The following is a 24,489-nucleotide window of genomic DNA, read 5'->3' as shown; positions in this document are numbered from 1 at the left end:
ATCTCAGGCGTAGTATTATTGAAAATAATTTCTAAAAAATGGCGGGGGGCATCTATAAACTTATCTGCATCATGAAAAAAGTGGCATTTAAAGGGTAAAAAAAAAGAATATTTGATATTCATGATTAGGACTGATGTTGGTTTAAAATAAATAAATAATGATGAAATAAGGTATAATATTTTTATCGCCTGACTTTGAAAAGCGCAGAGCGCTACGAGTGTGTGGGATATTAAAGGGTTAATTATGGTGTAATCCAGTGTGATTTCATGATGCAGAAAATTTTGAATCAAGTCATTTAATACATTTTCAAGACATTTTTTTATTAAAAAATATTCAAAACAGTTTCAAAAATACTTTCTTTAACATTTAAAATACATTATCGAAACATTTGAAACAACATATGAAAGCTGAGTGACGTCTTGGCTTTAAAATGAGGTTGAACACAGCAGCTGCAGCTCATGTGTTCGTGGTATTTTGGTGAATTCAGAAATGCTCTTTATAAGCGCGGCTGGGAATCCTGGATTGTGCTTTCACTGTGTGTCACAGAGTTCAGGGTCCAAATCACGTTTCCCGTCGCTCTCGTAGCTTTTCCTGAGGATCACATGAAAGCAAAAAAGCACCCGAGGAAAGTTTTTTATGTGGAAGAGACTCCGTTTCATCAGTCTGTATATTCTGAGTTCACTTTTCACACGCCCTTTTTGTTCTGCAGGCCCAGAGCGCCGTTCACGCAGTACGGGATGATGCTGACGGTGACCAGAGGCACGGTGGCGCTCTTGCAGAAGGACAGCAGGTAGAAGAGGGCGGCGGTGTGCGTGGGAGGCTTGAAGGAGTCAAACAGGTGCAGCAGGAACAGAGAGCTGACGACGCAGCCGACTTTCGCCAGCGTGCTGCCGCTCTTCTTGGTCTCGGCGTACAGCGGCGAGTGCAGGCCGAGGCCCAGGCCGAACAGGGTGCCCATGTTACGCAGCAGGCTGGCGAAGGGCGTGCTGTCCAGGTGGACCCACTCGGGCCTGTCGCACCACCTCTGGGCTTTCTCCAGCGTCCACAGCAGGTCCACGCCCACCGCTTTGAGGAGGACGTAGAAGCCGACCGCGAAGGAGGTCAAGAAGAGGGTCGTGTAGAAGTATTTCTTCATGCTGGCGTTGTAGATCCACTGAGTTCTGTCGAAGGCTTCGGCCACGATCATACCTGCAGCGAAAAGTCCACGTCAATATCAACGTGTTACATCGTGAACACAACAGCACGGGCAGTGACATCACACGTTACGCCACAAAAGTAGTTCCTCTCTGACTGCAGCAGGCCGTCTCAGCCAGCGCTAATGTGGCAGCTAGTTGAGTCTTTCGTCACATTTTAGTCATTTTCATCCTTCATAGTTTCAGTCGACGAAAATTCATGACATTTTAGTCAACTTTTAGTCAAGATGTTTTTTTTTATATTTAATTTTTCCAGTCAGGCTAATTTAGGTCCCACATTATAATCAAGGTGACAGGTTGTATGAAAATGTCATTTAAATGTTGTTTAAAAAAAAAATCCAATTACAACTACAAATATATACACACGCAGAAACTTGCATTTCTCCAGCAGTTTTTCACATGTGAATGATGATTTAGAAGAACCACTCACTCATCATCATTTAAAAAGCTAAAAATCTAAAATATTTATGGCCTCAAACAACTCATTTAGACAACTGGGATTTTACCCATGATGATGTTTATTAATATGCTGTGTCCATTTTCAATTCAATTCAATTCAATTCAATTCAATTCAATTCAATTCAATTCAATTCAATTCAATTCAATTCAATTCAATTCAATTCAATTCAATTCAATTCAATTATTACTGAACTGAATAGTCTTGTTTGTTTTTATTTTTGACTGTTTATCAGATAAACCAGAATTTATTTTAATTTGGTGGCACAAATAGTTTTGGGCGTGGCACATCAGCTCTATAGCCCCTCCTACCTTCTTTCAACCTTAGCGTGAGTTTTTGACGTCACTTAAAAACTCATTAAACTTGTTGCAATTTCTCTAAACTTGATTTTTATCCTTAAAACATTTCCGCACTGACCTGTGAGAACACCAGCGATGACCTGGTGGGGGAAATGGGCGGCGATGAAGACCCTGGAGAGACAGACGCACACCTGGACTCCCCAAAACAGTGTCCACAAAACGGCCTTCAGATACCTGTAAAAAACAAACACAATCAGAAAAACGGTTATTTTAGTTTGAAGAGGGCAGCACTCACATTTTATTTTATTTTTAAAGTTGCACTAAAACTGCTTTTTAAACTATTATTGGTTTATTTTATTTCATTTTTAAAATTGTGTTAGCACAAGTTGGCCTATTTTACTGTTTTTTAATGCTTTTATTCATACATTTTCCATTTTATTTTTAAAATTTTACTAGAAAAAGTCTGCTGCTATTACTGCCTTTTAATGCTTTTATTTATTTAATTTTATTTTAACTGCTGAGATAAAGTTTGCAAAATGTAATTGCACTTCAGTGTAATGACAGTAAAGATTATTTATTCATTTTTTGTCGTATTTTACTTGAGTATTTCTATTCGACGTCCCTTGTTCTCATATTTCATTGCATTTCAGAGAAAAACTCATTTTTACATTTTTTGGCAGCTATAGTTATTACCTTTCAAATTAAGATTTACTTTATAAGCTTAAAAAATTCAACACAAAATATCTTCCAAAGAAACCATGTCTATGATTATATAGCATGATTTGTTTGCAGGTAAAATTATTAGTAATTATTGATAATATTTCACAAATTGTTTTTTTTTTCATTGCAAACGACCTAACTGCACACAAAGCAGTTAACAAGGTCGAGAAAACAAGTCGACCTTTTGAAGCAATATAACAGTTAACACAGTTTTTCTCGGCTGGTCATGAGAACTTCAGCTGCCTGGACGTCAAAACAACTCCTGCACGCTCGTCCGGCCAAAACTGTTCAGGAGTCAATGATCAACCACAGAGCCGAGGACAGATAGCGTGTCCCGGACGATAAGCGAAGAAAACTGTAAACAACCGCGACATCAGTGGAGTCTCAGACTGTTTTTGACTCACCAGTCCTTGTTACTGGATTTCTTGCTCCCAAACTTCTTCTTGCTGGTCATGATGGCGAGGATGGAGGTCACCAGGGTGTAGTAGACACCTGCGGCGCCCATGGCGTGTCCGGAGGGGCTGCCTGGATAACAGAGAGAGAGCGGAGGTCAAATCAGTGGCTGATTCACTGAAAAACAACAAGTGACTGAATGAATGAATAAAAACCATTAAATCTCATTTTCATGAAACTAATATTAGAGACAGACATGGAAAATAACTAAGTATATTTATCAATATTCAGGTGCTGAGAAAGAAGTCACCACAGACACAAATGACAAAGATTTAACATTTATTTATTAAATACATATTAAATATATATAATATATTATTTATTTATTCATAATGTTTATCTCTGCAAATTTATACACGTGTAAATATAATGTAGATTTTATTTAACTAGTGCCTTTTATCTTATTTTTTGATTTGTACTAACACAAATTTGCTGCTGTTACTGCTTTTTTTACTCCTTTTATATATTTGTTTTATTTTGTTTTTTAAAGTTTTACTAACATGAGCCTGTTGCTGTTACTGCTTTTTAAACAGTTTAAAAAAATAAAAATAATATAAATTTAATCTAACTAGTGTGTTTTGTTTTATTTTTAAAGTTTTACTGGCATGAGTCTGCTGCTGTTTCTTCTTTTATATATTTGTTTTTTAATTATTTTTGAATTTTACTAGCATGAGTCTGCTGTTGTAACTGCTTTTAAACAGTTTAAAAAAAATAAAGATAATATAAATTTAATTTAACTGGTGCGTTTTGTTTTATTTTTAAAGTTTAATGGCATGAGTCTGCTGCTGTAACTGCCTTTTTATATTGCTTTTATTTATTTAATTTTCTTTAAGTTTGCTAGAAAAAGTCTGCTGCTATTATTGCTACTTAATTTATTAGTTTTATTTTATTTTAAAAATTGTACTGACACAAGTCTGCAACCTAACTGTACACAGAGTAGTTAAAGCTGTAAGGTATGATAATTTATCAGCCACAGGGGCTACTTTAAGCACACTTTGTTGATAAAACTAAAACCTACACCTGTGACCAGATCTTGAGGCCCCGTGTGTCAAAATCTGCAGCACACGAAGCTAAATTTATACATATTTACTCAAACTGCCACACAGCAAACCTGAGGCCATGAAGTTTTCCCGGAGACTGAGGGGAACGAGGGGTTAACGGGGGAACTGCAGCTCATTTTCGTGTGTGTGTGGTGTTATTTCTCACCTGGGCCGGTCTCACAGGTCATCGGGTACTGCTCAATGTGAGGACGGACTGTGTCTGCATAGTAAGACGTCTCATGGACCCACCAGTACGGACGCTCCCCGAACAGAATCCTGAAGACGGCAGAAAACACCAACTCCGTTATAAAATATGTTTAAAAAGTTACTGTTGTTAGAAGTTAAACATTTACCGGACTCACCATTTGAAGACCAAGTTGAGCCAGTCTCCGATCACGGCCACCCAGATGAGCTTGATGCCCACTGATGAGCGCAGGTGAAACCAGAGCGGGAAGAAGATGAAGAAGGTGTTTCTGAGGTCCGCCGCCCAGGACACCCACAGAAACAAACCCTGGGCGTCCTGATAGTTGGTCTGCAGGTAGCGGGTGGTGCTCACCCCAAAACCCTGCATGGCGTCCATTACTGCGTTCATGTTTGCCTCAGAGAGAGGGAGAGAAATCTCAGTCTGCTGCTGTGAGACACGAAACCAGAGTGCTGCAGTCAGTCCCACAGCTGGCCGGTTTTATACCGGAGGGACCCACTGCCCAAACGCATGCTCGCGCTGATCTTTGGACCTTGCACATGTGTAATAAAACTCAGGGAGTCAGGAGAGTTTGGGAGGTTTGTCACACAAACAAGTTGAGGAGATACAAAAAAAACCGTCAATGTTATCTTTGTGACTCAACTACTGTACTGAAGGCAGAGGGAGTCAGTGGACCAGCAGCTGGATTTCACAAGAATTACCCAAATTAAACACAAACAGTTTGCAGAATAACATGCTGTTAACCTCAGACGCAGCCACTCAGTCAACACAGGGAGGGAGCACGTCTGACAGGGGTCTGGGGGCTGTTAAAAACGTAATTTTTATCATAAAAAAGTACAGATATACAGTATAAATGAGGGCCGTACACGAAAAAGTGCACACACTATGACTTTTTAACCCTCAGGGCCCGCTTTAATATTACACACTCTGGCATCACTCTGCACACAAAAGGCACTTTTTAAAAAATCAAGCTTTAAAAATCATAAAAATTAATATTTTTTCTGCTTTTATTGAGTATATTTTTGAACCAACATCAGTCCTAAATATCAGAAATATCAAATATTTATTAGTTTTCAGAATTTTTACCCTTTAAATGCCATGTCTTTGTCATGATGCCACAAAAAAAGTTATAAAAAATGCCACAAAAAATAGATTATTTTTAATATACTACATGCAAAATAGATTAAAAATATATATATTATCCCAGCCTGAACATACTGAGCATATTTGCATATTGGAGGGGTGTGCCTGCTTCAATATAGAGTATTATTGTAACTGTCTTACTGTAAGAATATGCAAAATACTATTGTCGACATAAAATACACATGACAAATGACAAATCCAACATGTAAACGTTAAATACGCCAATGAGCACCAGTGTACAAGATTCAACATTTGGCATTTGTTCAGGTCTTAAGCGTTTTTGTTGCGTCTGTTGTGTCTAATTAAAGGATGTGAGATTTTGAGAGATTTAGTGGCATCTGGTTTTGAGGACTGCAGGTTGCAACCAGCTGAAACTTCTCCCGGTTTGAATTTCATCAACGTCTCATCATTCAGGAGTTTTTTTTTTTACTGTGAACTGAATCATCGGAGGTTTTTTCAAATCCAAAAACAAACAGACCTGAAGATTCAAACCGGTAAAAACACTGAATAAAGCACTTTCAAGTTTCAAATCAGCGTTTGTCCGAAGTAATGCAAATTTTGAAAAGCATCCGTGATAACTGTAAATTTAATATACTATAGTAACTGTTGTATAATCACATTATATTCGGTGAGGAGTGCATTATCACTTATTTAGGACTCAGAAAGTAAAGTTTGGGAGTTATATGTCTTTACTTGGAAGCTGAATGCAAATACCTGCGACTTACTAAAGACTTGCAAAGAGATGACTAGGTTTTTTGTTTTTTTTAGTTTATTTACGATAATAATTACGTTTGCTAACGATTATTTTGCACAGCGGTATGTGATGTCATAGCATTACAAAAATATTTATCTTCTAACAATATTTTGTGGGATATTTTAAGCACATTTGAACTTTCGGGGGATGTGTATTCAAAAATATATATTATAATAACTGCCTTTTAATTGCTTTTAACTGAGCTGCAAAACATTTTTAAATGTCCCTTTCTTAAATTCTTCTTTCTCCCCTTTCATGCAGCCTCTGAGTAATAATTTGTCAGTTACGTAATTGTGTTTTTTGATGATTTGGTGAAAGCATCTCACTGGCGGAGCGAGCCGTTACGGGTTACATAAGGTGATCAATGATTAAATGATTGGACTGAAGCTGAGGAGATAGTCGCTGATAAAACAGGAGGTTGCAGGTCGCCTACAAGTTGCTGCTCTGTCACGTCAAACGGGGACATCCCCACAGATGAGCTCATATTTGATCTTTGAGGACGTCTGTGATAAGAATTTCTCACATTGGGGTCCCGACCCCGAGTAGGAAGTAGGACAATAAATGACGCACTCTGCACTGTCCGAGGCACAGAGAGGATTGAGCAAAGATCAATGGAGCTCAGAACAGAAGCTACTAAAAAAAACAAAAAGGGTTTTCCCAGAAATGTGCGAGAGGGACGGCAGCTGATTTCTGTGATGACAGACTTTAGCACGGGGGGGCCTCAAGGGGTGTAAAGGTTAAGGAACCTGTCTGCACCGTCCCAAAGGCAAACAAAGGCGCTAGCCTTGAGTAAAGTCCGATGGGGAGGCAGAACAGAGGGGACTGCCTGGCCTGGAAGAGCTTGAAACTGACAAAACCAGATTGAGTGGCTCGTCCTCAGGCGGAGGTATCATGGATCTTCTCCACAGTTGGGGGGTCGAGCTGGCGGTCCACCTGCAGACCAAATACAGCAGGTATGAGGGTCTGTTCAGCCTGGCGTCCTCGGTGGCCGACCTGCACACCACGTTCTTCTGCTTCTTCCCGATCTGGTTCCACCTGCGGAGGGACATGGCGCTCAGGCTCATCTGGGTCGCGGTCCTCGGAGACTGGCTGAACCTGGTCCTGAAATGGTAAAAACAAATGAAACGTAACACTGATTGAAAACAGGGCTGTCGGCGTTCACGCGGTAATCTCAGTGCAGTTGTAGTCGATACATAATCTGGGTTTTTTGTTGGGTTTTTTCTCGCGTTAATCTTCGGTTGACTTTCCCATCTTTAAGAGGTTGTACCCGGCTGAGTTTTAACGCTGCAGAGGTAATACTGAGATATGAAAGCAGAAGACCTGAAGGATCGAGTGGTGCCAATCATGTAATGCTCACTTCTCAGGAAGGGGGCTAAATAACGCTCCAAAATTAGGCAAAATTTTGAGTTGACCAAAGTGCTGTCCATTAATAAATAGATTAAAAATAACAACTGAAAAATAATAAATATAAAATAGCATAAATATCATAAAAGAAGACAAAATAAATAGTGAAAAAAGGCAACAAAACCACAAAAACTGTCAACTGTCATGAAAAGTCTGAGAAAGCCACAGGGGTCCGTTGACCTTTGACCTCCAGATACCTGAATCTGGCTCAGTGGGTCCCCATGCACCTTTTTTGCCGCCATTTGATTCCTAATTAAGACGATCTGGTGAGAATTGCTTTGTCTTGTCAATATCGACTTCATAACTGTTTTTTAATGCAAAATTGATTTTAATAGATTTTGATTTTTTGTAAAAGAAAATAGTCACTGAAATTTAATTAACCGGCTTCCTTATTAACCTAAACCTATACTCTAATTAATTAAACATACATAAATATGTATACCCCAAATCAGATATATACAATTTTACATTATTATTTAAAATAATAAAATAATTTGAATAATAAAAAAAAATAAAAAGAGGAAAATAAACTAGGGAAAAATAATATTACAATAAAATAAATAAAGAAATAAAATTAAATAACAGAAATTAATAAATATAAATAGTGACCTCTGTACCCATCATGATTAACTACTAAAAATTCAGTGATTAATCACGATTAAAACAATGAATGGTCTGACAGCCCTGATTAAACACATAAAGACAGAGAGAGTTGTGTTTTGAGTTTGTTTGTGTCTCCGGGGCAGGGTTTTGTTTGGGGAGCGGCCGTACTGGTGGGTTCATGAGACCCAGTTTTACAGAGCAGGACCGACCCCGACTCTGCAGCAGTTTCCCATCACATGTGAGACCGGACCAGGTACAGTTCAGAGCCGCCGTCGATCACATGATCACATTGATTTATTTATCTTCGCCCTTGTTTATACTATTGTTGCACCATGTGAGGAAAATATCACGATAACGATATTAAGTTAAAGGAACAGATTTTAATGTTTTTTTCTGTTTTTGTTTTTAAGTGACTAATGGAAACAGCATGTTTTGAAACTTGCAGCACTCAAAACAGGCTGCAATGTAACCACTCAGGGCGTTTGGCAGGTCAGTATAGCTCAGATATAATTTTTGTTTTGTCACTGACAGGCTCAGACTGTTGTTTTAAAAGTCTGACATCATGAAAATGATCCCTGCAGAGGAAAGCCTTTTGTTAAAGAGTAAGATCCTTTTTGTTTAACCAAAAACAGCCCCCAAATAATTATCGCCAAACCAACCAGACTCCATTAAAAAAACAGTAATTTTATCATCGTAAAACACACTTCATTCAAAGCTGACAGAAGTAAAATAAAACTCACAAAAGTCGTCTTGGTTCGTCGTCAGACTGTTTCAACAATCACCGACTCTGGTTTTGTTGAAATAAGCTGTTAATTCAACCAGTTGGATGTAAAAGATGTGCTGACTCTATGCACACTGAAATAACTTTAATTTAAATAGAGTCTGGTGGGTTCGGGGATGGCAATTTAATGGCTGTCTTATCTCTGTAAGGATCCTTTCCGTAATGTTGTCAGACACTTAGAATAATAATTCGAGCCTGTCAGTGGTGAAAACAAACATTTTTAGTTGATGTACATCGACAGATTTTCAGTTGCCCTGAGTGGTTACATTGCAGCCTGTTTCTCTGATGCTGGCTGCAGCACTCTCGCTCAATACTGGACAAAATTTTTAAAAAATGTTGTCTCCATTAGTCACTTAGATAAAAACAACACGGGGAAATAAAGTGCGGTTTGAAAAATATCAAAGTCAGACGCACTCAGTTCTGTCTTCTGCTGCTCGTAGCTGAAGACTAAAATTCAGCAAATTGGTTTTTGAATTTAAAAAATTAAAGGAAATTTTTTCAACTTTCTGTCATTGAACAAATTGAACTAGAAACAAACAGAATATGGTCTGAATGATGAACGATAGCTACAGTTTAGAGTGTAGTTTTCTGTTGATACTCTCTTTCAGCTAACTCTCTGACTACAATATCGCAGACTTTTACGATGTGCTTCTGTGATGACGTTTGAAAATGATATATTGTGCAGCACTAGTGAGGCGATACCGTCGTGCATGAAGGCCAGATACTATCTCCAGTGTCTGGACGTGCTCATGGCGTTCTCTGAATGAATATGAGCTCAGATGTGATAACTACGTTATAAACTGCAGTACCTTTGGCCTTTTGTAGTGATTTTATCTCTTAATTTGTGTTAAGGAATTTCAGATTGGATTGCACAGTGTCTCCTCTCCGTCAGTGCTGCATTTGTTGTCTTTTATGTGCATATACAATGGTACATTTGCTCATGTACTGCACTTGGGCAGAAATTTGATGTTTTTTTCTCAAATGTACTTCAGTATTTTCCTTTCATGACACATTTTAAAGTACTTTCACTCCACTACATTTCAGAGGGAAATACACTTTTAACATTCATTTGACTATAGCTATTTGTTACTTTACAAATTAAGATTTTTGCACACAAAACATAAAAAAAAATAAATAAATTGTGATGCTTCTTTAACATTAAAATATCAAATTCATACCATTACAGCTGAAATGATTCGATCAGTAATCATCATTTTTCAGTTCATAGTTACAGCTCCTCAAATATAAGTTTTTTTTTGCTTTTTCCTTGGAGTTATTTTTAAGAAATTCTTCTTTTTCGTATGCTCACGTTTTAGTTTTGCTTTTCTTACTATATTCTGTAGTTTCAAGATAATCCACAGACCTTGTTGTGAACAGTTTCACGTAGGAACTATTTTCTTTCTACCAAACTACACCCACCAACCATATTACTGCACAGAGGGAAGTGTGCATCTGCTGAGCATTAGAGCTCAGCCCAGGAGGACACATTAATGTTTATATTTCATCCTGTCACAAGCCTTTAGTCCATGAGTAGATGCACACTTCCTTCTATGCTGAAATACAGTTGTAGGAAGTCATTCGGTAGAAAGAAAATAGTTCCTACATGAAACTGCTCAACACAAACTCTGTGGATTATTCAAGCGTATTTTCGGTGCTTTCAGCTCCACAATAAAAATCTATTAAATTGGAGAAAAGACAGACGGCCAGCGAATCCAACACTCTGCAACTCAAACAAAAACAATCTAGACTGATAAATAGCACCACAGGTTAGAAGAAAGAAATGTATTTTTGATTTTGGGGTGAACTGTCCCTTTAAGCCTAAATCTGCTGCTTGCAGGGAGTCCTTCAGGTCATGCTATGGGTGCAGCAGGAGTCTGGTACGTGATGGTAACGGCGCTGCTCGCTATTGCAACGGAGAAGCGATGCCCCCCTTTACTGTACAAGTGAGTCTGTGGTGATAAAATCAATTATTTCTCAGAAACTTTTAAACTTTCATCTTCAAGCGTTTCAGAATTAAAGTGTAAACTCGTGCTCACTCGGTCAGATTCCTGCAGATACACCTGTGGGCGTTAATGGGTCTGATAGAGCTGGTGGTCTGCATGTCCCGGGTCTACATGGCGGCCCACTTTCCACACCAGGTCATCGCTGGAGTCATTACAGGTTAGTATGCCGTAATAATCAGAAATGTATACATTAGGTAGAGATGAAAGTTAGATTTTTTTTCTAAGAATCACACAATAACTTAATACTGTATATATACTAATATACTTAATATACCGCCACACGCTTTTATGCCTCCACGCACCAGATAAAACATGAAAACATGGATGCTTCAGACACATCTTATCTATACAATCAGCATAGTTTCAAGGTGGGAACCCAAGGTTCTTGGATTATGGCCAAAAAAAAGGTTTAAGAGGTCACCATGACCTTGACCTTTGACCACCAGATTGTAATCAGTGGATATTTGTGCCTAATTTGAGGAAACTCCGACAAGGCGATCTTCAGATATTACGTTCTCAAAAATAAGACTGATGCAAGGTCACAGTGACCTTGACCTTTGAGCACCAAATTCTAAATTCTCATTGTTGAGTCCAAATGAAAGTTTGTGTCAAATCTTAAGACATATCGAGGTTTTCTTGAGATATCGCTTTTACAAGAATTAGACAAATGCAAGGTCAGGGTCACCTTGACCTTTGACCAACAAATCAAGTCCTTGATTCCACTCAAACGTTTGTGCCAAATTAGAAGAAATTGCTTAAAAGTTTTCTCGAGATCGCTTTTCAGTCACTCGAAGGAGACTGACAAGGTCATAGTGATCTTCACCTTTGACCTTTGACCATTAAAATCTAATCATTTCATCCTTGAGTGCAAGTGATCGTTTGTACCAAATTTGAAAGAAAAAAATCTCAAGGTTTTCTTGAGATATTGCTTTCACAACAATGATCCAGACAAGGTCACGGGGACCTTGACCTTTGACCAACAACATTTAATCAGCTCATCATTGAGACCAAGTGAAATTCTCTCAAGGCGTTCTTGAGATATTGCGTTCACGAGACAGACCACCAGAATCAAAAGCTTATGGAAAAATCCCATAAAAACATTACTCACCTAAAATCCTGAACAGGAGCTTCTCTGTTCGATGGATCTTTTTCTCTGTTTTCGTGTCAGGTGTCCTTGTCGCTGAAGTCGTCTCGAGGCAGAAATGCATCTACAGCGCCAGCATGAAGAAATACTTCTGCACGACCCTCTTCTTGACCTCCTTCGCGGTCGGCTTCTACGTCCTCCTCAAAGCGGTGGGCGTGGACCTGCTGTGGACGATGGAGAAAGCCCACAGGTGGTGTGTGAAGCCCGAGTGGGTCCACCTGGACACCACGCCCTTCGCCAGCCTGCTGCGCAACATGGGCACCCTGTTCGGCCTCGGCCTCGGCCTGCACTCGCCGCTGTACGCCGAGACCAAGAAGAAGAAATCAGGCACCGTTTTCAAGTCGGGATGTATCATCGTCTCCTTATTTCTGCTGCAGCTGCTGGACGGATGGACATTTTCCTCTGAAAATCTTGTGACTTTCTATCTGCTGTCTTTTGGTAAAAGTGCGTTTGCACTTTTGATCCCGACCACTCTGGTTCCCTGGGCTCTCTGCTGGATTTGCAACGTTAAAAAAGAAGATAAGAACTTGTGATTCAGGTCCAACTCGGAGTTTAAGGTCAATTCTAATTCTAATTTTCTGTATTTAGTCGAATTTGTTTATTCTCAAGGACATTTATACTTTTTTGGGCAATGTCCCTGATGTTATTGTGCTGTCTCTCTGTTTAGGACAACAAAAAGGTCTGCGCATGCATATCCTCATGTAAAAAAAATAGATTTTTATAGCAACTCAGTAAACAAAAAGTGCTGTTTAAGCTCAATGATGCATAAATGATGGAATAAAAATGTTTTTTTTAAATAATCATTTGCTTTTATAAAGAGTTGTGCTTATTTTAGTAGTCCTGTGCTCCCCTATCGGTTTTCTCCGAATGTCTCAGACTGACACTGATTAATTCACTGGCAGGAACAACCATTAAACATTAACCAGAGCATGCTCCCTTCACTCGGCAGTCCCACATAGTGACACATCCTTTCGCCACAGCCATGAGCTTTCAAAAGAGACACGGAGGGTCAAGGGGCAGAACGCAACACAGACAACACGTGTGTCCCACGGTGTGTCCCACGGTGTGTCCCTGAGGGCCCTTAAAGGAGTGGATGGTTCAGGGCGACATATCAAAGGATGTACAGTACTGAGATCAGCAGAGCTGCAGAGGCAGACACACCTCTGCAGCTCTGACAGTCAGATTAGAAACTGACTTCAATCTCATGTCACCTAAAGTCGCTGAAGATGTTATTAAAAAATATGGAAATTTATTCCAAAGTTCAAAGTTATGTCTTGTTTTTTTCTTAAAAGTGTAATCTTTATATGAACTTGGACAAAGTTTCATTATTTTAAAATGAAAACATAACTAAGATTTGGAAGTCTATTTCTGCTGGTGTGATAGAAAAAAAAGATCCTGTAAGTCGTTATAATGAGACTTAGTAATGACGTAGAATCATAACGAGGAGAAACTTAATCAGAAAATGAGGCAGCATCTCAAAATAATGACTTATCTTTAAAAAAGCAAAATAATATTGAAAAAGTTTCTTATAATTTTGCAATACTAAGTCATCATTTCAGGTGAGTCATTATTTTGAGATTGAAAAGTCATTTTTTCAAGATACTAAGTCATTATTTCATTCAATAGTCATTATATTAAGTCAATAGTTTGAGTTGCTATGTCATTATTTCAAATAGTTTGAAATACTAAGACATTATTTAAAAACACTAATTCATTATTTCAAGATACAAAGGAAACAGTTTGAGACACTTAGTCATTATTTCGAGATACTAAGCGATTATTAAGAGATACAAGGGCAGTAGTCTGAGAGGCTCAGTTATTATTTGAAGACATGCGAAGTCCTAATTTCTAGTTAAGTTTTTGTTTTGAGATATCAAGATGTTACTTCAAGATGTACAGTCAATATTTCAAGACACTATGTCATTATTTATAGATACAAAGTCAATACTTTGAGATACTTAGTCATTATTTTGAGATACAAAGACATTATTTGTTAGATACTAAGTCATAATCTCAAGATACTAAGATGTTATTTTAAACTACTTAGTAATTATTTCAAAATACTAAGTCATTATTCTGAGATAATAAGTGACTATTTTGAGATACTAAGTCGTTATTTTAAGATACTACATCATTATTTTAAGATAAGCGAGCTATTATTTCCAGACACAAAGTCATTATTTTGATATGGATAAGTAATTTTTTTGAGATACCAAGCCATTATTTTGAGATATAAAGCCAATACTTCAAGAAACTAAGTCATCATGTCGATATACTAACTCATTATTTCTCAATAATACGTTTTTTTAAGATACAAAGTCATTAATTTGAGATACTAAGTCTTTTATTTTCAGAAGAGTATGTCATTATTTTTGAGATACCAAGTCATAATTTAAAGACAATTTCTTATTGAAATGTTAATGTTTCTTCTTCACATTGGCACTAATGGGCTTCCATACTAACCTCAGTTGTACACAGCACAGTAGCCCAGGTCGCGGTGAGACCCTCTTCTGATGACATAATAATCGTGGCTGTGTCACACTTCGCATGTGCAAGTCTCCTTTTCAGCTATCTTATCTCTGATGGCCCTCTTAACAGTTTTCCGGCGCTTATGTCATGAGGTCGCGTCTATATGGCGCTATAAGGCCAGGCTGAGGAGACAGGCGGAGGGAGCAGGAAACAACTGTGTCAGGAGCGTTGAGCAACAGCGAGCTGTTTACATCAGCTTATATTTACTGCAGTCGCCTCAAAGTGGCTGTTTTTCTCAGATATGATGTTCACATCTAATTTTATCACACCCGGCTCTCCAGGAAAAACAACAACAAGCCTCCGTCTGAAAGTGTGTCACATGCTGCTGCACGTTAGTGGAAAGGTTTCCCAGTTTTAAAGCCATTCAGGCTGTTTACGGATATAGATTTGACCCCACTAAAAAAGATTTGTAGATTATTTATCATGATTTGACTTTAAAAGTACACAGAAATTAGGGAAATAGTTTGGGCTGTTAACTTAAGTGCTAAATTAGGGGGAAACAGGACCATTTACAGGCGTTTTCCATAATAACGTCAGCATAAACAAACAAACAGAGAAATCCCGGGGAGACCTCTTATTGCACTATAATCATGTTTATCTTGCTTAACCCTTTGAAAGCTGGAACATCATCACATTTTGTGCTGCATTCACACACTTTTCACAAATACGTAAACCTTTGAACTCTGAGCATATTGCTGTGATTTCTTTTTAAAAAACATGGGAAGAAGGTAATGAGCCACTTGGCAAGAAAAGTCCCACAAATTTAAAGAACTTAGAAACTAGCAAATAATTTAAAAACAAAAGAAAAAATAGCACCAAAAATATATTTGAAATTATTTTACAGAATAATTAGAATTTTAGGTTTTTTTCAGATAATTTCCTTGTTTTTTTCCTTCCTGTTTGTTTGTTTTTTAACTAATCTTCTTGTACTTGTACTGAAAAAAAACAACTAATTTATGGTTAATTTTTGGGTTATTTTTTATTAAGTTGCAGACAGCCTTCTGCCCTTTTTTTTTTTTTTAATTAATTTCTTTATTTTAACATCCTGGTTTTAACAGGTTCATAGAGATTTATTTGTGTCATATTTGCATCTTTACTACATGAGCTCTGTGCTTCACTGCCTTCTATTTGAAAGATGTTCTTTTAAAAATACATTTATTACATCTCACATTATTTGCAATGTTTACTAAAATACACACTGAATGGTCATTCCTTTTACCTGAAAACTTTAGTGTCTGCAGGTCTCATCTTTAGACGACCTCCAGTGAGTCAGGACCTAATATGAAGACTGGAGGCGAAACCAGGCGACCAGGAGGTGATGGACAGTCAGAGGACGCTGCGTTCAGAGATTTCAGTGAGAAAATCAACCTGAAACAAGAAAAATGGAGGAGACAAAAACAGGATTTTGAAAGGTGAGAGGGACACTTTGAAATTAAGAAAAGTGGGAAAACCAAGTCCTGCAATAAAATTCACAATAATCTTGGGCTGTTCAATAAAGATTGTAAAGTTAGTGTCAGGAGAGTAAAACAGCAATACTCTCTCTTGCATTCAAAATTTACTATGAAATTTAAAACATACTCAAAGTACCAAATTTAAAAGTACTCATTATGCAAAAAAAGGCCAATTTCAGATTAACATACATTATATTATAACTATTGATGCATGATTGTTTTTCACTTTAATGGTGCAGATGGTAAAAGGGGAGCTGACTGTAAATACATATATGCTGACATAGTTTTATCTATAGTATTACATTATCTGTTGTACATATTTTGTATTAATATTATGACTGCAAATACATGAGTAACTACAGCTGTTAGATTAATGTCGTGGGATGACAGTTACACATTTTCCTTCCAAAATATAGCAGAGTAGAAGAATAAAGTAGCATAAAATGGAAAATACTCAAGTAAAACACAAGTACCTCAAAACTGTACTTTAAGCAGTCTGTAGTACTCGAGTAAATAGAGTTGCTCGACAGTCGAAAAGATTTTCTTGTGTCGATATTTAGGTGCAGTTGTTCATAATCTACTGGCATTAACAGGCAAAAATAAAAAATCATCATTCATTTCTGGAGCTTTGCCAATGATGGAAACATATTTTCTTTTTTTTTTTACACGCTGAGATAAATGTGCATTTTGTGCAGACCTGGACACATTACAAAGATGTCAATATTTAAAAAAAAAACCCAAATATGTCTATATTTTGTCAAGTACATTGGTGTCATTAGTGAAGTTTCCTTTCAGTTGTGCTGTTAGGTCCACAGAAACGTCTTTTTTACGGTCCACAGTGACATCTGCAGGTTCAGAGGACGCAGTCACTTATTTTCATCATCACTGAGCAGTTTTGTCCATAAAAAGGCAGAAAATTGGGAAAAATGCCCAGTGTAATTCATCTTTAAAGGGTATGTTTTATCCAACCAACCGTCCAAAAATCAGAAATTATTCAGTTTATTGTGATATATGATAAAGAGAAGCATCAAATTCTCATATTTAACCCTTTGAAACCTGAGCAAACTGGCTCGTCTTTCAAAACCACGGAAGGACAATGAACAATATTAGAAATGATGCTAAAACTTTAGAAAATTTGAGAAATTAGTAAAAAGTACCAAAAAAATTACAAATAAATAAAAGAAAAATTACAAAAAATAAGGAGATGGCAAAAAAGGGAAAACGTGCTTAAAATCATATAATTTGGTAAAATAATTTAATTCTTATTTTAATTATAAAAGTTAGTTTTTCCCCTAGTTTTTTAAAATTATTTCCAAAATCTACTAATTTCTTGCAGTTTGTTGAACATTTATTACCAACATGCTCATTGCCTTTTTTTTCTCCATGTTTCTGAAAAAAAGATGCCACTCCAAGCATCAAAGGGTTAAGAAGCAAGAAACTAGAAATGTTTTTTACTTAAAAATCTGTAACAATTTTTTAACCATAAAAATAGTTGCCAATTCAATTAGTGTTACTCATCGATTTATCAGCAAATCACTGAACCTGTTCAACCTACATAATGCATAAAAACTATCTGACAAGTTTTGCAGACACAAAAATGCCAAAATTAATTATCAAAAAAATGTTTTATTTAATAGAGTCAATGGCTCAACATTAGAGATGCTTTGGTGACTGATGGATTTCACTGAAAACTAAGCCTTTCGAGCTAAAACCTGCCTGCCTAATATTCACATTACCAGAATATACGTATAATGTACAACATTCGAAGAGAAAAAAAAAGGAAACTTTCGTGTTGCAAATTCTCTGTAATACGACCACAAACGACCTCCAGATGCAGCAGGAGTCTGATATAAGACTTGGAGAGAAAACATTCAGCGAGGTCGTGAAACACAATTTTCCTTTAAGAGCTGAAAATGAAGCAATTTCACAAAAGATCAGAGGACGAAATGTTTAATTAAAATTAAAAAATACATAGCGCTTTTTGTTGTCTATGAGCTATTTCCCCATTTTCCTTCAAAGGGTTTAAAACAAGAAAAATATTTTACATTTAAAACAAAAACATGTGCGATGTGTCCGTCTATGGAGGCTAACGGTTCTGTACTGGGCCGAGTTGATTGTATTGAAGTGGGTGAATGTCTAGTTGTAGTCCGTGTGCGGACCACGGCCGGCCTACTGTCGCTCAGGAGGCGGGACAGGGAGACGAGACGTGGAGACGGGACGTGGAGACGAGAGCTGGAGACGAGAGCTGAGACGAGAGCTGGAGACGAGAGGCGGCTGGACGAGCATCAGTACAACGCGTCGGTGTTACTGCTTCGAGGCCTCTTGATCTTCTCAATGTTCTTCAGGATCATGTCGTGTAACGTTACCTTCACAGGGATTAAAAACACAGTACAATCATGTGGAAAATACAAAAAACCTTCCAATAACTCCAATAACTGTAACAAATGGTTCTATTTACGATCATGACTTACGTATTGATTTCTGAGCTCAGAAACTATGATCTTCAGACTGATGTATTCCTTCTCGTCAATCTCGGTTACTGTGCGCCGATAGTCCTCCTAATAGTAGTAATAATAATAATAACAATAAAAAATAACAATAATAAAGATGATTCGATTTCAAGAGTAATTCTACATTAATATATCTGCTACCCACAGTCTAACAAAATCCAGAAAACTTCAACTTTTGGATAAAAAACCCACAAAATTAAGCTTAAGTTAATATGCTGCCGCAAACAGTTGAGCTGCATTTGAAATTCCATATTAACTTTAGTAATGCGATGCTAAATAACGTGAGATTATTTGTTATCTCGGAGACCATCAACCACAGTGACCACATAAGTTGTATATTTCTACCCGGTGAGAACGTTTCCTAAATTATCTCACCTAACTGTGGATGTCAGAAAAACGTGTATACGAATGTCAACGGTGGCAGTTTTGAACACGTGGATAACGTTGCAAAACGGTCAAAGTTGTTGGGTTCAGTTCAAAAAAAAAAAAAAAAAAAAGTTTGGCTTAAAATAAAAAGGTTTGTTACCAAGGAAACGGAATGAATGTCACGTCACAGATGACCGAAATCTTACAGACTGTAACTTTTCAGATCTCCGACATAAAATATCGTCTTTGATTTGCTCTCAAAATAAACTTTAACTATTATGACTATTATCTGTAGGTCCTCGTTTAATAAACAGCAGTTTTCTGGCTGCTGATTTTTGATTTAGTCACTTTTCTGATAATCAGGCTACAAAATATCACCTGTGAAAGATCAGCACTAAATCACAGACGGACACACAGATTTACTCGTGAGCTGCCAAAAGAGATAAAACTTAGTTTGAATCTAACTCTGGTAAAATTCATTAATTTTAATTTTTAAGTGTAATGTTGCACGTGGTCCCTATACAGATAAAACTGAGAAATAATAAACACAGCAGACAGACAGACACACACACACACACACACACACACACACACACACACACACACACACACACACACACACTCCTCAAGAGTCAAACTGAAAGTAAATGAATTGACTAAATATGAAAGACGTCGTGTATCTTTGGCCACAGTGTCAAAAGGCTGCTAAAAGCTTTATAACCACCAGAGGTCGCTGTGCCGACTGAATTTAAATAAAGAAAACAAAACAATTTTATATCTGTCTACGTTGTGACTCTTTTACACGATATTCACTTACCACATGTGGATATTTTGCTATTTTAGAAACCAGCTTCGCTCTTGTGATGTAGTACCTGGAGGTGAAGAAAACAAACAAAATGTTCTTTTAGGTAAATTTGCTAAACAACAAACAACGCAGAGACGATCTCATAAATAAAAAACAAAAAAAAAGAGTTGATCATAAACACTGTTTAGCACGTTTACAAACCTTGATATCTGGTCGAGGTAAGACGCCGCCTCTCCTTCAACCGTTCTCAGCTCAGCTACCGTCTCCTCCTGGATCGACACCCCGAAGTTGTTGCCATCCTCTATCCTGGGGATGAGCAGCTGAACCCACATTTTCACCTGCAGAGGGAGAAAAAAACGGCTGAGAAAAGCAGAACGCAACAGAGTCCAGTAAAGACGTACAGGAGCTGAATCCAAAACACGTCAAGTAACAATGCAGCAATCCCCTACATGCATTCACATTTATTAATTATTATTATGATGATTATTATTAATAATAATAATAAATATAATAATAATACATTTTATTTCATACATAAAACGCAGCTCAAAGTGCTTTACATGCAAGAGTAAAAATAAAAACCTAGCAATACACAGAAATACATACATTTATAAAGACAAAAATAAATAAATAAATAAAACAAAACAAAATCATTATGCAGCACATGGATACCATAACTCCCAAAATATGACAAAAAAAAAAAGAATTATAAATATAAAAAAGAAATTAAACAAAAGTAAAAACCGTAAAAGCACATAAAAAGCATAAAACAACTTTATCATAAAAAAATAACCATAACATGCAATAAATATAAATGGGGGTGGAATTAATCAAAGAGCACAGAAATGAGTCTTGAGCTGCTTCTTAAAAATATTTACAGAAGCTGCATCTCTTTGTTTCGGTCATTCGGACATAAAAACAGAACGCTGCCTCCCTGGTAGAGGTCTCACAGGAGGACACAGTCTGCTAAGTATGATCTGAGTTTCTTCATCAGTCCGTCTCTTATTTTTCAGCTGTAAAACTTCATGTAGGATCCCCAAAGTAATAAAACAACACCGACATGAACGACCGCAGCAGGAGTGCAGCTCTCGGTTAAAAACGTTACTTACCGTGTTGCATTTCTCTATGAGTGTCCTGATCTCTGGTTTGACCTTTTCGATAAGATCAACGAGGTTTCCGTTGCTCTTCATCATCCCACCAGGCATGACGAACACCTTGGTGCCGGTCACTGGACGACACAAGAAAGAGAGGAAAAAAAGAGTTAAAAAAAAAGAGCCAGAAATGTTTGTTATATGTAAGTTATAATCATTTCCGCAGTGTAAGAAAAAAAAAAGTAAATTTGTTTTTAGTTGCATGTTTGTCCTGGAAGAAACGCTGCTGCCCTAATGTGAGCTAATACAGTCACAGCAAATATCCAGAGTCTGAGCCAAAAGTGTGCCCATCTATCCAAAAAAAGTGTAGCTGCTACGATTCTGTCACTTTAAATCCATCTGACCCACTTCAGTCTTAAACTCACCCATGTCCTCCCCACCTCCGTCCTCCAGCTTCCTCTTTTTGGCATTTTGCTGTGAAACAGATAAAAACAGCATCAGGCTTCACTGCTCACCTTTGCAGTTTTTATTTCAAGCATTTAGGATTTAATTCAGCTCTAAAACGGAGCCTCACCGCTTCTAGTCCGTCGTGCAGGTTTGAGAGCAGGATGGGGTCGGGCACCGTCAGGTTGATCTCCGAGTGGATCTCCTTCAGTTCAGCGATGTTTATGATTGGATCCTGAAAAACAACAAAGACCAGCTGTCTTATTTTTCCGGTACAAAATACGCCGTGAGACGAGATTATGTAAGATGACAATCTGCACCGTGAGACTTGAGGAGTCAGTTTTGGTTCATTCTGCGTTTGATAGCCGAACACGTTCCTTTAGTCCGCTCCGTCACCGTCTCGGTGAGCTTCTACGCCACATTTCAAAACATTTTTATAAACATAGAGCCCATCGTCCAGCCTCCAGTATTTCAGCCGCCTCGGTCGTTCTGCTCTCTCTTATTCCTGTTTCAATTGTCTTTGTTTGTTTCTATCACATTTATTCAATCTCATCCTGATTTTTTTTTTCTGAAGTCAAATTTTAGTTTCCTAAGAGAGTGGGCAGTTTAGACTCATCTTAAGAAAACAACTGCAATTAAATTTATTTTAAAAAAAGGTATGACATTAGTGGTTTTTTTTGCACTATGCATGACAGTATAATTGATGTTTTTCAGCAGCTGGACTTTTCCCAGCTGTCATATTATTGATTACTGAACACTTCTGTCCATGTCCAATTTTTGATGACACATAGTGAATAAAACTAAATATAAAACACTAATATAAACTATTTACCGCACACTGCCAGGACGTGCTCCAATGTAAGAGAGATGAACATGTAACTGACCTTTAAGAAGTGATCGAGTTCCAGCAACTTCTTCGGGAAAAAATTGGCAACTAGGTCCTCTGCCTGAAAGAAAAGTAAAATTTTAGTCGCTTGATAACTAAAAAAAAGTGAAACAGCTGATTGTGTAACATGTTACATCATACTTACTTCTGAAGTGATTCGTTCTCTGAAAGCATCAACCTGCAAAAAGACAGAGTCCAAACATCAGACCAGCTGAACCAGCTCACATATAAAACCACAATTTTTAGTGTAAATGAGTCCTTTTTTTAATGTTTATCATTTCAGTTTGTATATAAACTGTAACCACACATTTCACTGATATTAAATTATAACTTTCTCTCCATACTCAGAGAGATAGAAAGAAAAACAAAACAAAAACATGCAGAGAAAAAGATGTCTATGTATATATATACAAATGCATGCATGCTAGGTCATTATTCTATTATATAAATGTAGTAACGGGATTCAGTCTCGTACCAGTTCCTTGTTATTGCTTCCCTGCATGTGATCAATAATATCTCGGTTAAGTATCGAGTCCATAACACAATCATTTATATAAAATTCTTCTCAGGATTATTTTTGTCGTACTGTCCGAACCTTTTGTATGAAGTAATCTGATTTAGTTTTGAGTTACCGTTTTGTTGTGTTATTAGTCACATGGTTAACGTGTCGGGGTCAGTGTGTCACGCCAGCACATGATGCTCTGTCATGATTGATAGCAACGAGCTGCTGTAACCGCCCAAACACTATCAGCCGTATCAAAACACACCACACAGCAGTGTTTCACAGCATACACACGTCACTGTTATTACATAAAAGGATAGTTCACCCCAAATACATAAAATTGCCAGCTGTTGTCTGGCACACTGGCATATTGATGCCCTTACAAAAAAGAAAAGGTACAAGGTAGATTTATTTGTCATTTTTCTTAAACATGATTTAAGAAGAAATTACGTTAAAGAAAATAACATTGCCTTAAACTGTAAAGCCTATGTATAAAGTCACTGTGAGTGAAGTTAACCCTTTAAAGCCTGGATCGCTCAATTATCAGTTTTCTTGCGCTGTGTTCAGATGCCCTTCACTTGCTATCAAACCCTTAATGTCTAAGCGAATCGGTTTGATTTCTTTTTAAAACAAGAGGAAAAAAGCAGTTAGAAAAATATCTCACAAATTCCTAGAAATTTTTAAAAAGGTGACAAAAAAAGACCTGAAAATTAATTCTAAAAGAAAATCCAGGAAAAATAATAATAATTATTATGGTTGTTGTTAGTAAGATGTTAACTGTTGTATTTGTTTTAATTAACATGTTAGAAATAAAGACATAAATCAATCAACAAAAAGCTAATTAGTTTATTTTTAAAAAGTATGTAGCGAGGTAGCTTCTCTGATATCTATATATCTATCTATATACATATATATTGCTTAAATACTTTTAATATTTTCTCTCATGTTTTGAATGCAGTACTTTTACTCCTAGAGGAGTGTTTTCAGTGTTGTTTCTCTTACTTTGACTATGTATCTAAAATTTTCCTCCAGGTTTATTAAATAATCACCACTGAGTCTCTAAACGTGTCTCGTGAGTGATAATAAACGTAAAAACATGACGCAGGTGTGATAAAGGCAGCTTGTTGAATATGCTAACGTGTTAGCTCAGGCCCTTTATTTTAAGTTGCATGTGCTCCTTCAACAATAACTGTAGTTTATCCAAACGGCGCAGTTACGTGAACTCCTCCGTCCTCGTTACAAAGTTGAACCTCACCGTGACACAGCACCTGTCGGCAGGTTTGACAGGTGAATCCCGACAGGCGGGAAACAGCCGGTTAGCCGCCGTTAGCTTAGCCCGGCCTTATCACATCATCATGCTACAGAAAACGTGGCTAACATGCTAGCAGGCTAACGGCAACAACACGTCAAAGAGACTCGCCGGCGTCCCGCAAACCGGAGCTCACCTTGGTTTTAATTTCATTGTCCACCTTGAGGAGTGAAGACATCTTATGGGATCAAACAGGCGAAGGAGGATTGTCCCAACAGCATTAAATTCACCTGTAAACGTGCGTGTGGCTTTATTACCTGTCAGCCACACTCTGGGAGCTCGGTGATGACGTCAGCGGCACGCGACACGGGAGAGCGGGGTAAAAAAAACCAAAAAAAACAAAAAAACAAAAAAGGGTTCCGGCCCTTTTGTTTGTGTGTTTGTTGTTCAATAATAATAT

General features: G+C 37.4%; 3 protein-coding genes across 3 annotated transcripts; 1 reads left to right on the top strand and 2 right to left on the bottom strand.

The window, feature by feature from the left end:
- Window positions 1-294: 294 nt before the first annotated feature.
- Window positions 295-4,828, bottom strand: g6pc1a.2 (glucose-6-phosphatase catalytic subunit 1a, tandem duplicate 2). The gene is made up of 5 exons (XM_042508445.2): window positions 4,525-4,828; window positions 4,329-4,438; window positions 3,074-3,194; window positions 2,068-2,183; window positions 295-1,188 (listed from the first exon to the last, which is right to left on the bottom strand). Exons 1-5 carry the CDS (start codon window positions 4,752-4,754, stop codon window positions 686-688), a joined length of 1,080 nt encoding a protein of 359 aa, XP_042364379.1. The 5' UTR covers window positions 4,755-4,828; the 3' UTR covers window positions 295-685.
- Window positions 4,829-6,694: 1,866 nt separating this feature from the next.
- On the top strand, window positions 6,695-12,999 carry g6pc1a.1 (glucose-6-phosphatase catalytic subunit 1a, tandem duplicate 1). The gene is made up of 5 exons (XM_042507260.2): window positions 6,695-7,370; window positions 8,412-8,521; window positions 10,887-10,992; window positions 11,094-11,209; window positions 12,221-12,999. Exons 1-5 carry the CDS (start codon window positions 7,153-7,155, stop codon window positions 12,727-12,729), a joined length of 1,059 nt encoding a protein of 352 aa, XP_042363194.2. The 5' UTR covers window positions 6,695-7,152; the 3' UTR covers window positions 12,730-12,999.
- Window positions 13,000-18,110: 5,111 nt separating this feature from the next.
- psme3 (proteasome activator subunit 3) lies at window positions 18,111-24,388 on the bottom strand. The gene is made up of 10 exons (XM_042507869.2): window positions 24,226-24,388; window positions 22,424-22,456; window positions 22,277-22,339; window positions 21,523-21,627; window positions 21,374-21,422; window positions 20,967-21,085; window positions 20,059-20,195; window positions 19,870-19,924; window positions 18,648-18,734; window positions 18,111-18,542 (listed from the first exon to the last, which is right to left on the bottom strand). The coding sequence occupies exons 1-10, from the start codon at window positions 24,265-24,267 to the stop codon at window positions 18,462-18,464; spliced, it is 771 nt and encodes a 256-aa protein (XP_042363803.1). The 5' UTR covers window positions 24,268-24,388; the 3' UTR covers window positions 18,111-18,461.
- Between the last annotated feature and the right edge of the window lie 101 nt (window positions 24,389-24,489).

Source organism: Plectropomus leopardus, chromosome 19, assembly GCF_026936395.1.
Source record: "Plectropomus leopardus strain MGB_pleo_1.0 chromosome 19, ASM2693639v1, whole genome shotgun sequence".
Lineage (NCBI taxonomy): Eukaryota > Metazoa > Chordata > Actinopteri > Perciformes > Serranidae > Plectropomus > Plectropomus leopardus.
The sequence above is the reverse complement of the archived record's forward strand: the minus strand, read 5'-3'. Positions and strand labels throughout refer to the sequence as shown.

Bases quoted from the DNA above. Each gene is read 5' to 3' on its own strand.
- g6pc1a.2 (XM_042508445.2), bottom strand. From the start codon at position 4,754: ATGAACGCAGTAATGGACGCCATGCAGGGTTTTGGGGTGAGCACCACC. The intron at 4,439-4,524 runs GTGAGTCCGGTA...TGCCGTCTTCAG, and splicing joins CTCAACTTGGTCTTCAAATG to GATTCTGTTCGGGGAGCGTC. The intron at 3,195-4,328 runs GTGAGAAATAAC...TCTGTTATCCAG, and splicing joins GACCTGTGAGACCGGCCCAG to GCAGCCCCTCCGGACACGCC.
- g6pc1a.1 (XM_042507260.2), top strand. From the start codon at position 7,153: ATGGATCTTCTCCACAGTTGGGGGGTCGAGCTGGCGGTCCACCTGCAG. The intron at 10,993-11,093 runs GTGAGTCTGTGG...TCACTCGGTCAG, and splicing joins TGCCCCCCTTTACTGTACAA to ATTCCTGCAGATACACCTGT. The intron at 11,210-12,220 runs GTTAGTATGCCG...TTTTCGTGTCAG, and splicing joins CATCGCTGGAGTCATTACAG to GTGTCCTTGTCGCTGAAGTC.
- psme3 (XM_042507869.2), bottom strand. From the start codon at position 24,267: ATGTCTTCACTCCTCAAGGTGGACAATGAAATTAAAACCAAG. The intron at 21,086-21,373 runs GTGAGTTTAAGA...TGTGTCGTCCAG, and splicing joins CGGAGGTGGGGAGGACATGG to TGACCGGCACCAAGGTGTTC. The intron at 19,925-20,058 runs GTTTGTAAACGT...CTTCACCTCCAG, and splicing joins TACCTCGACCAGATATCAAG to GTACTACATCACAAGAGCGA.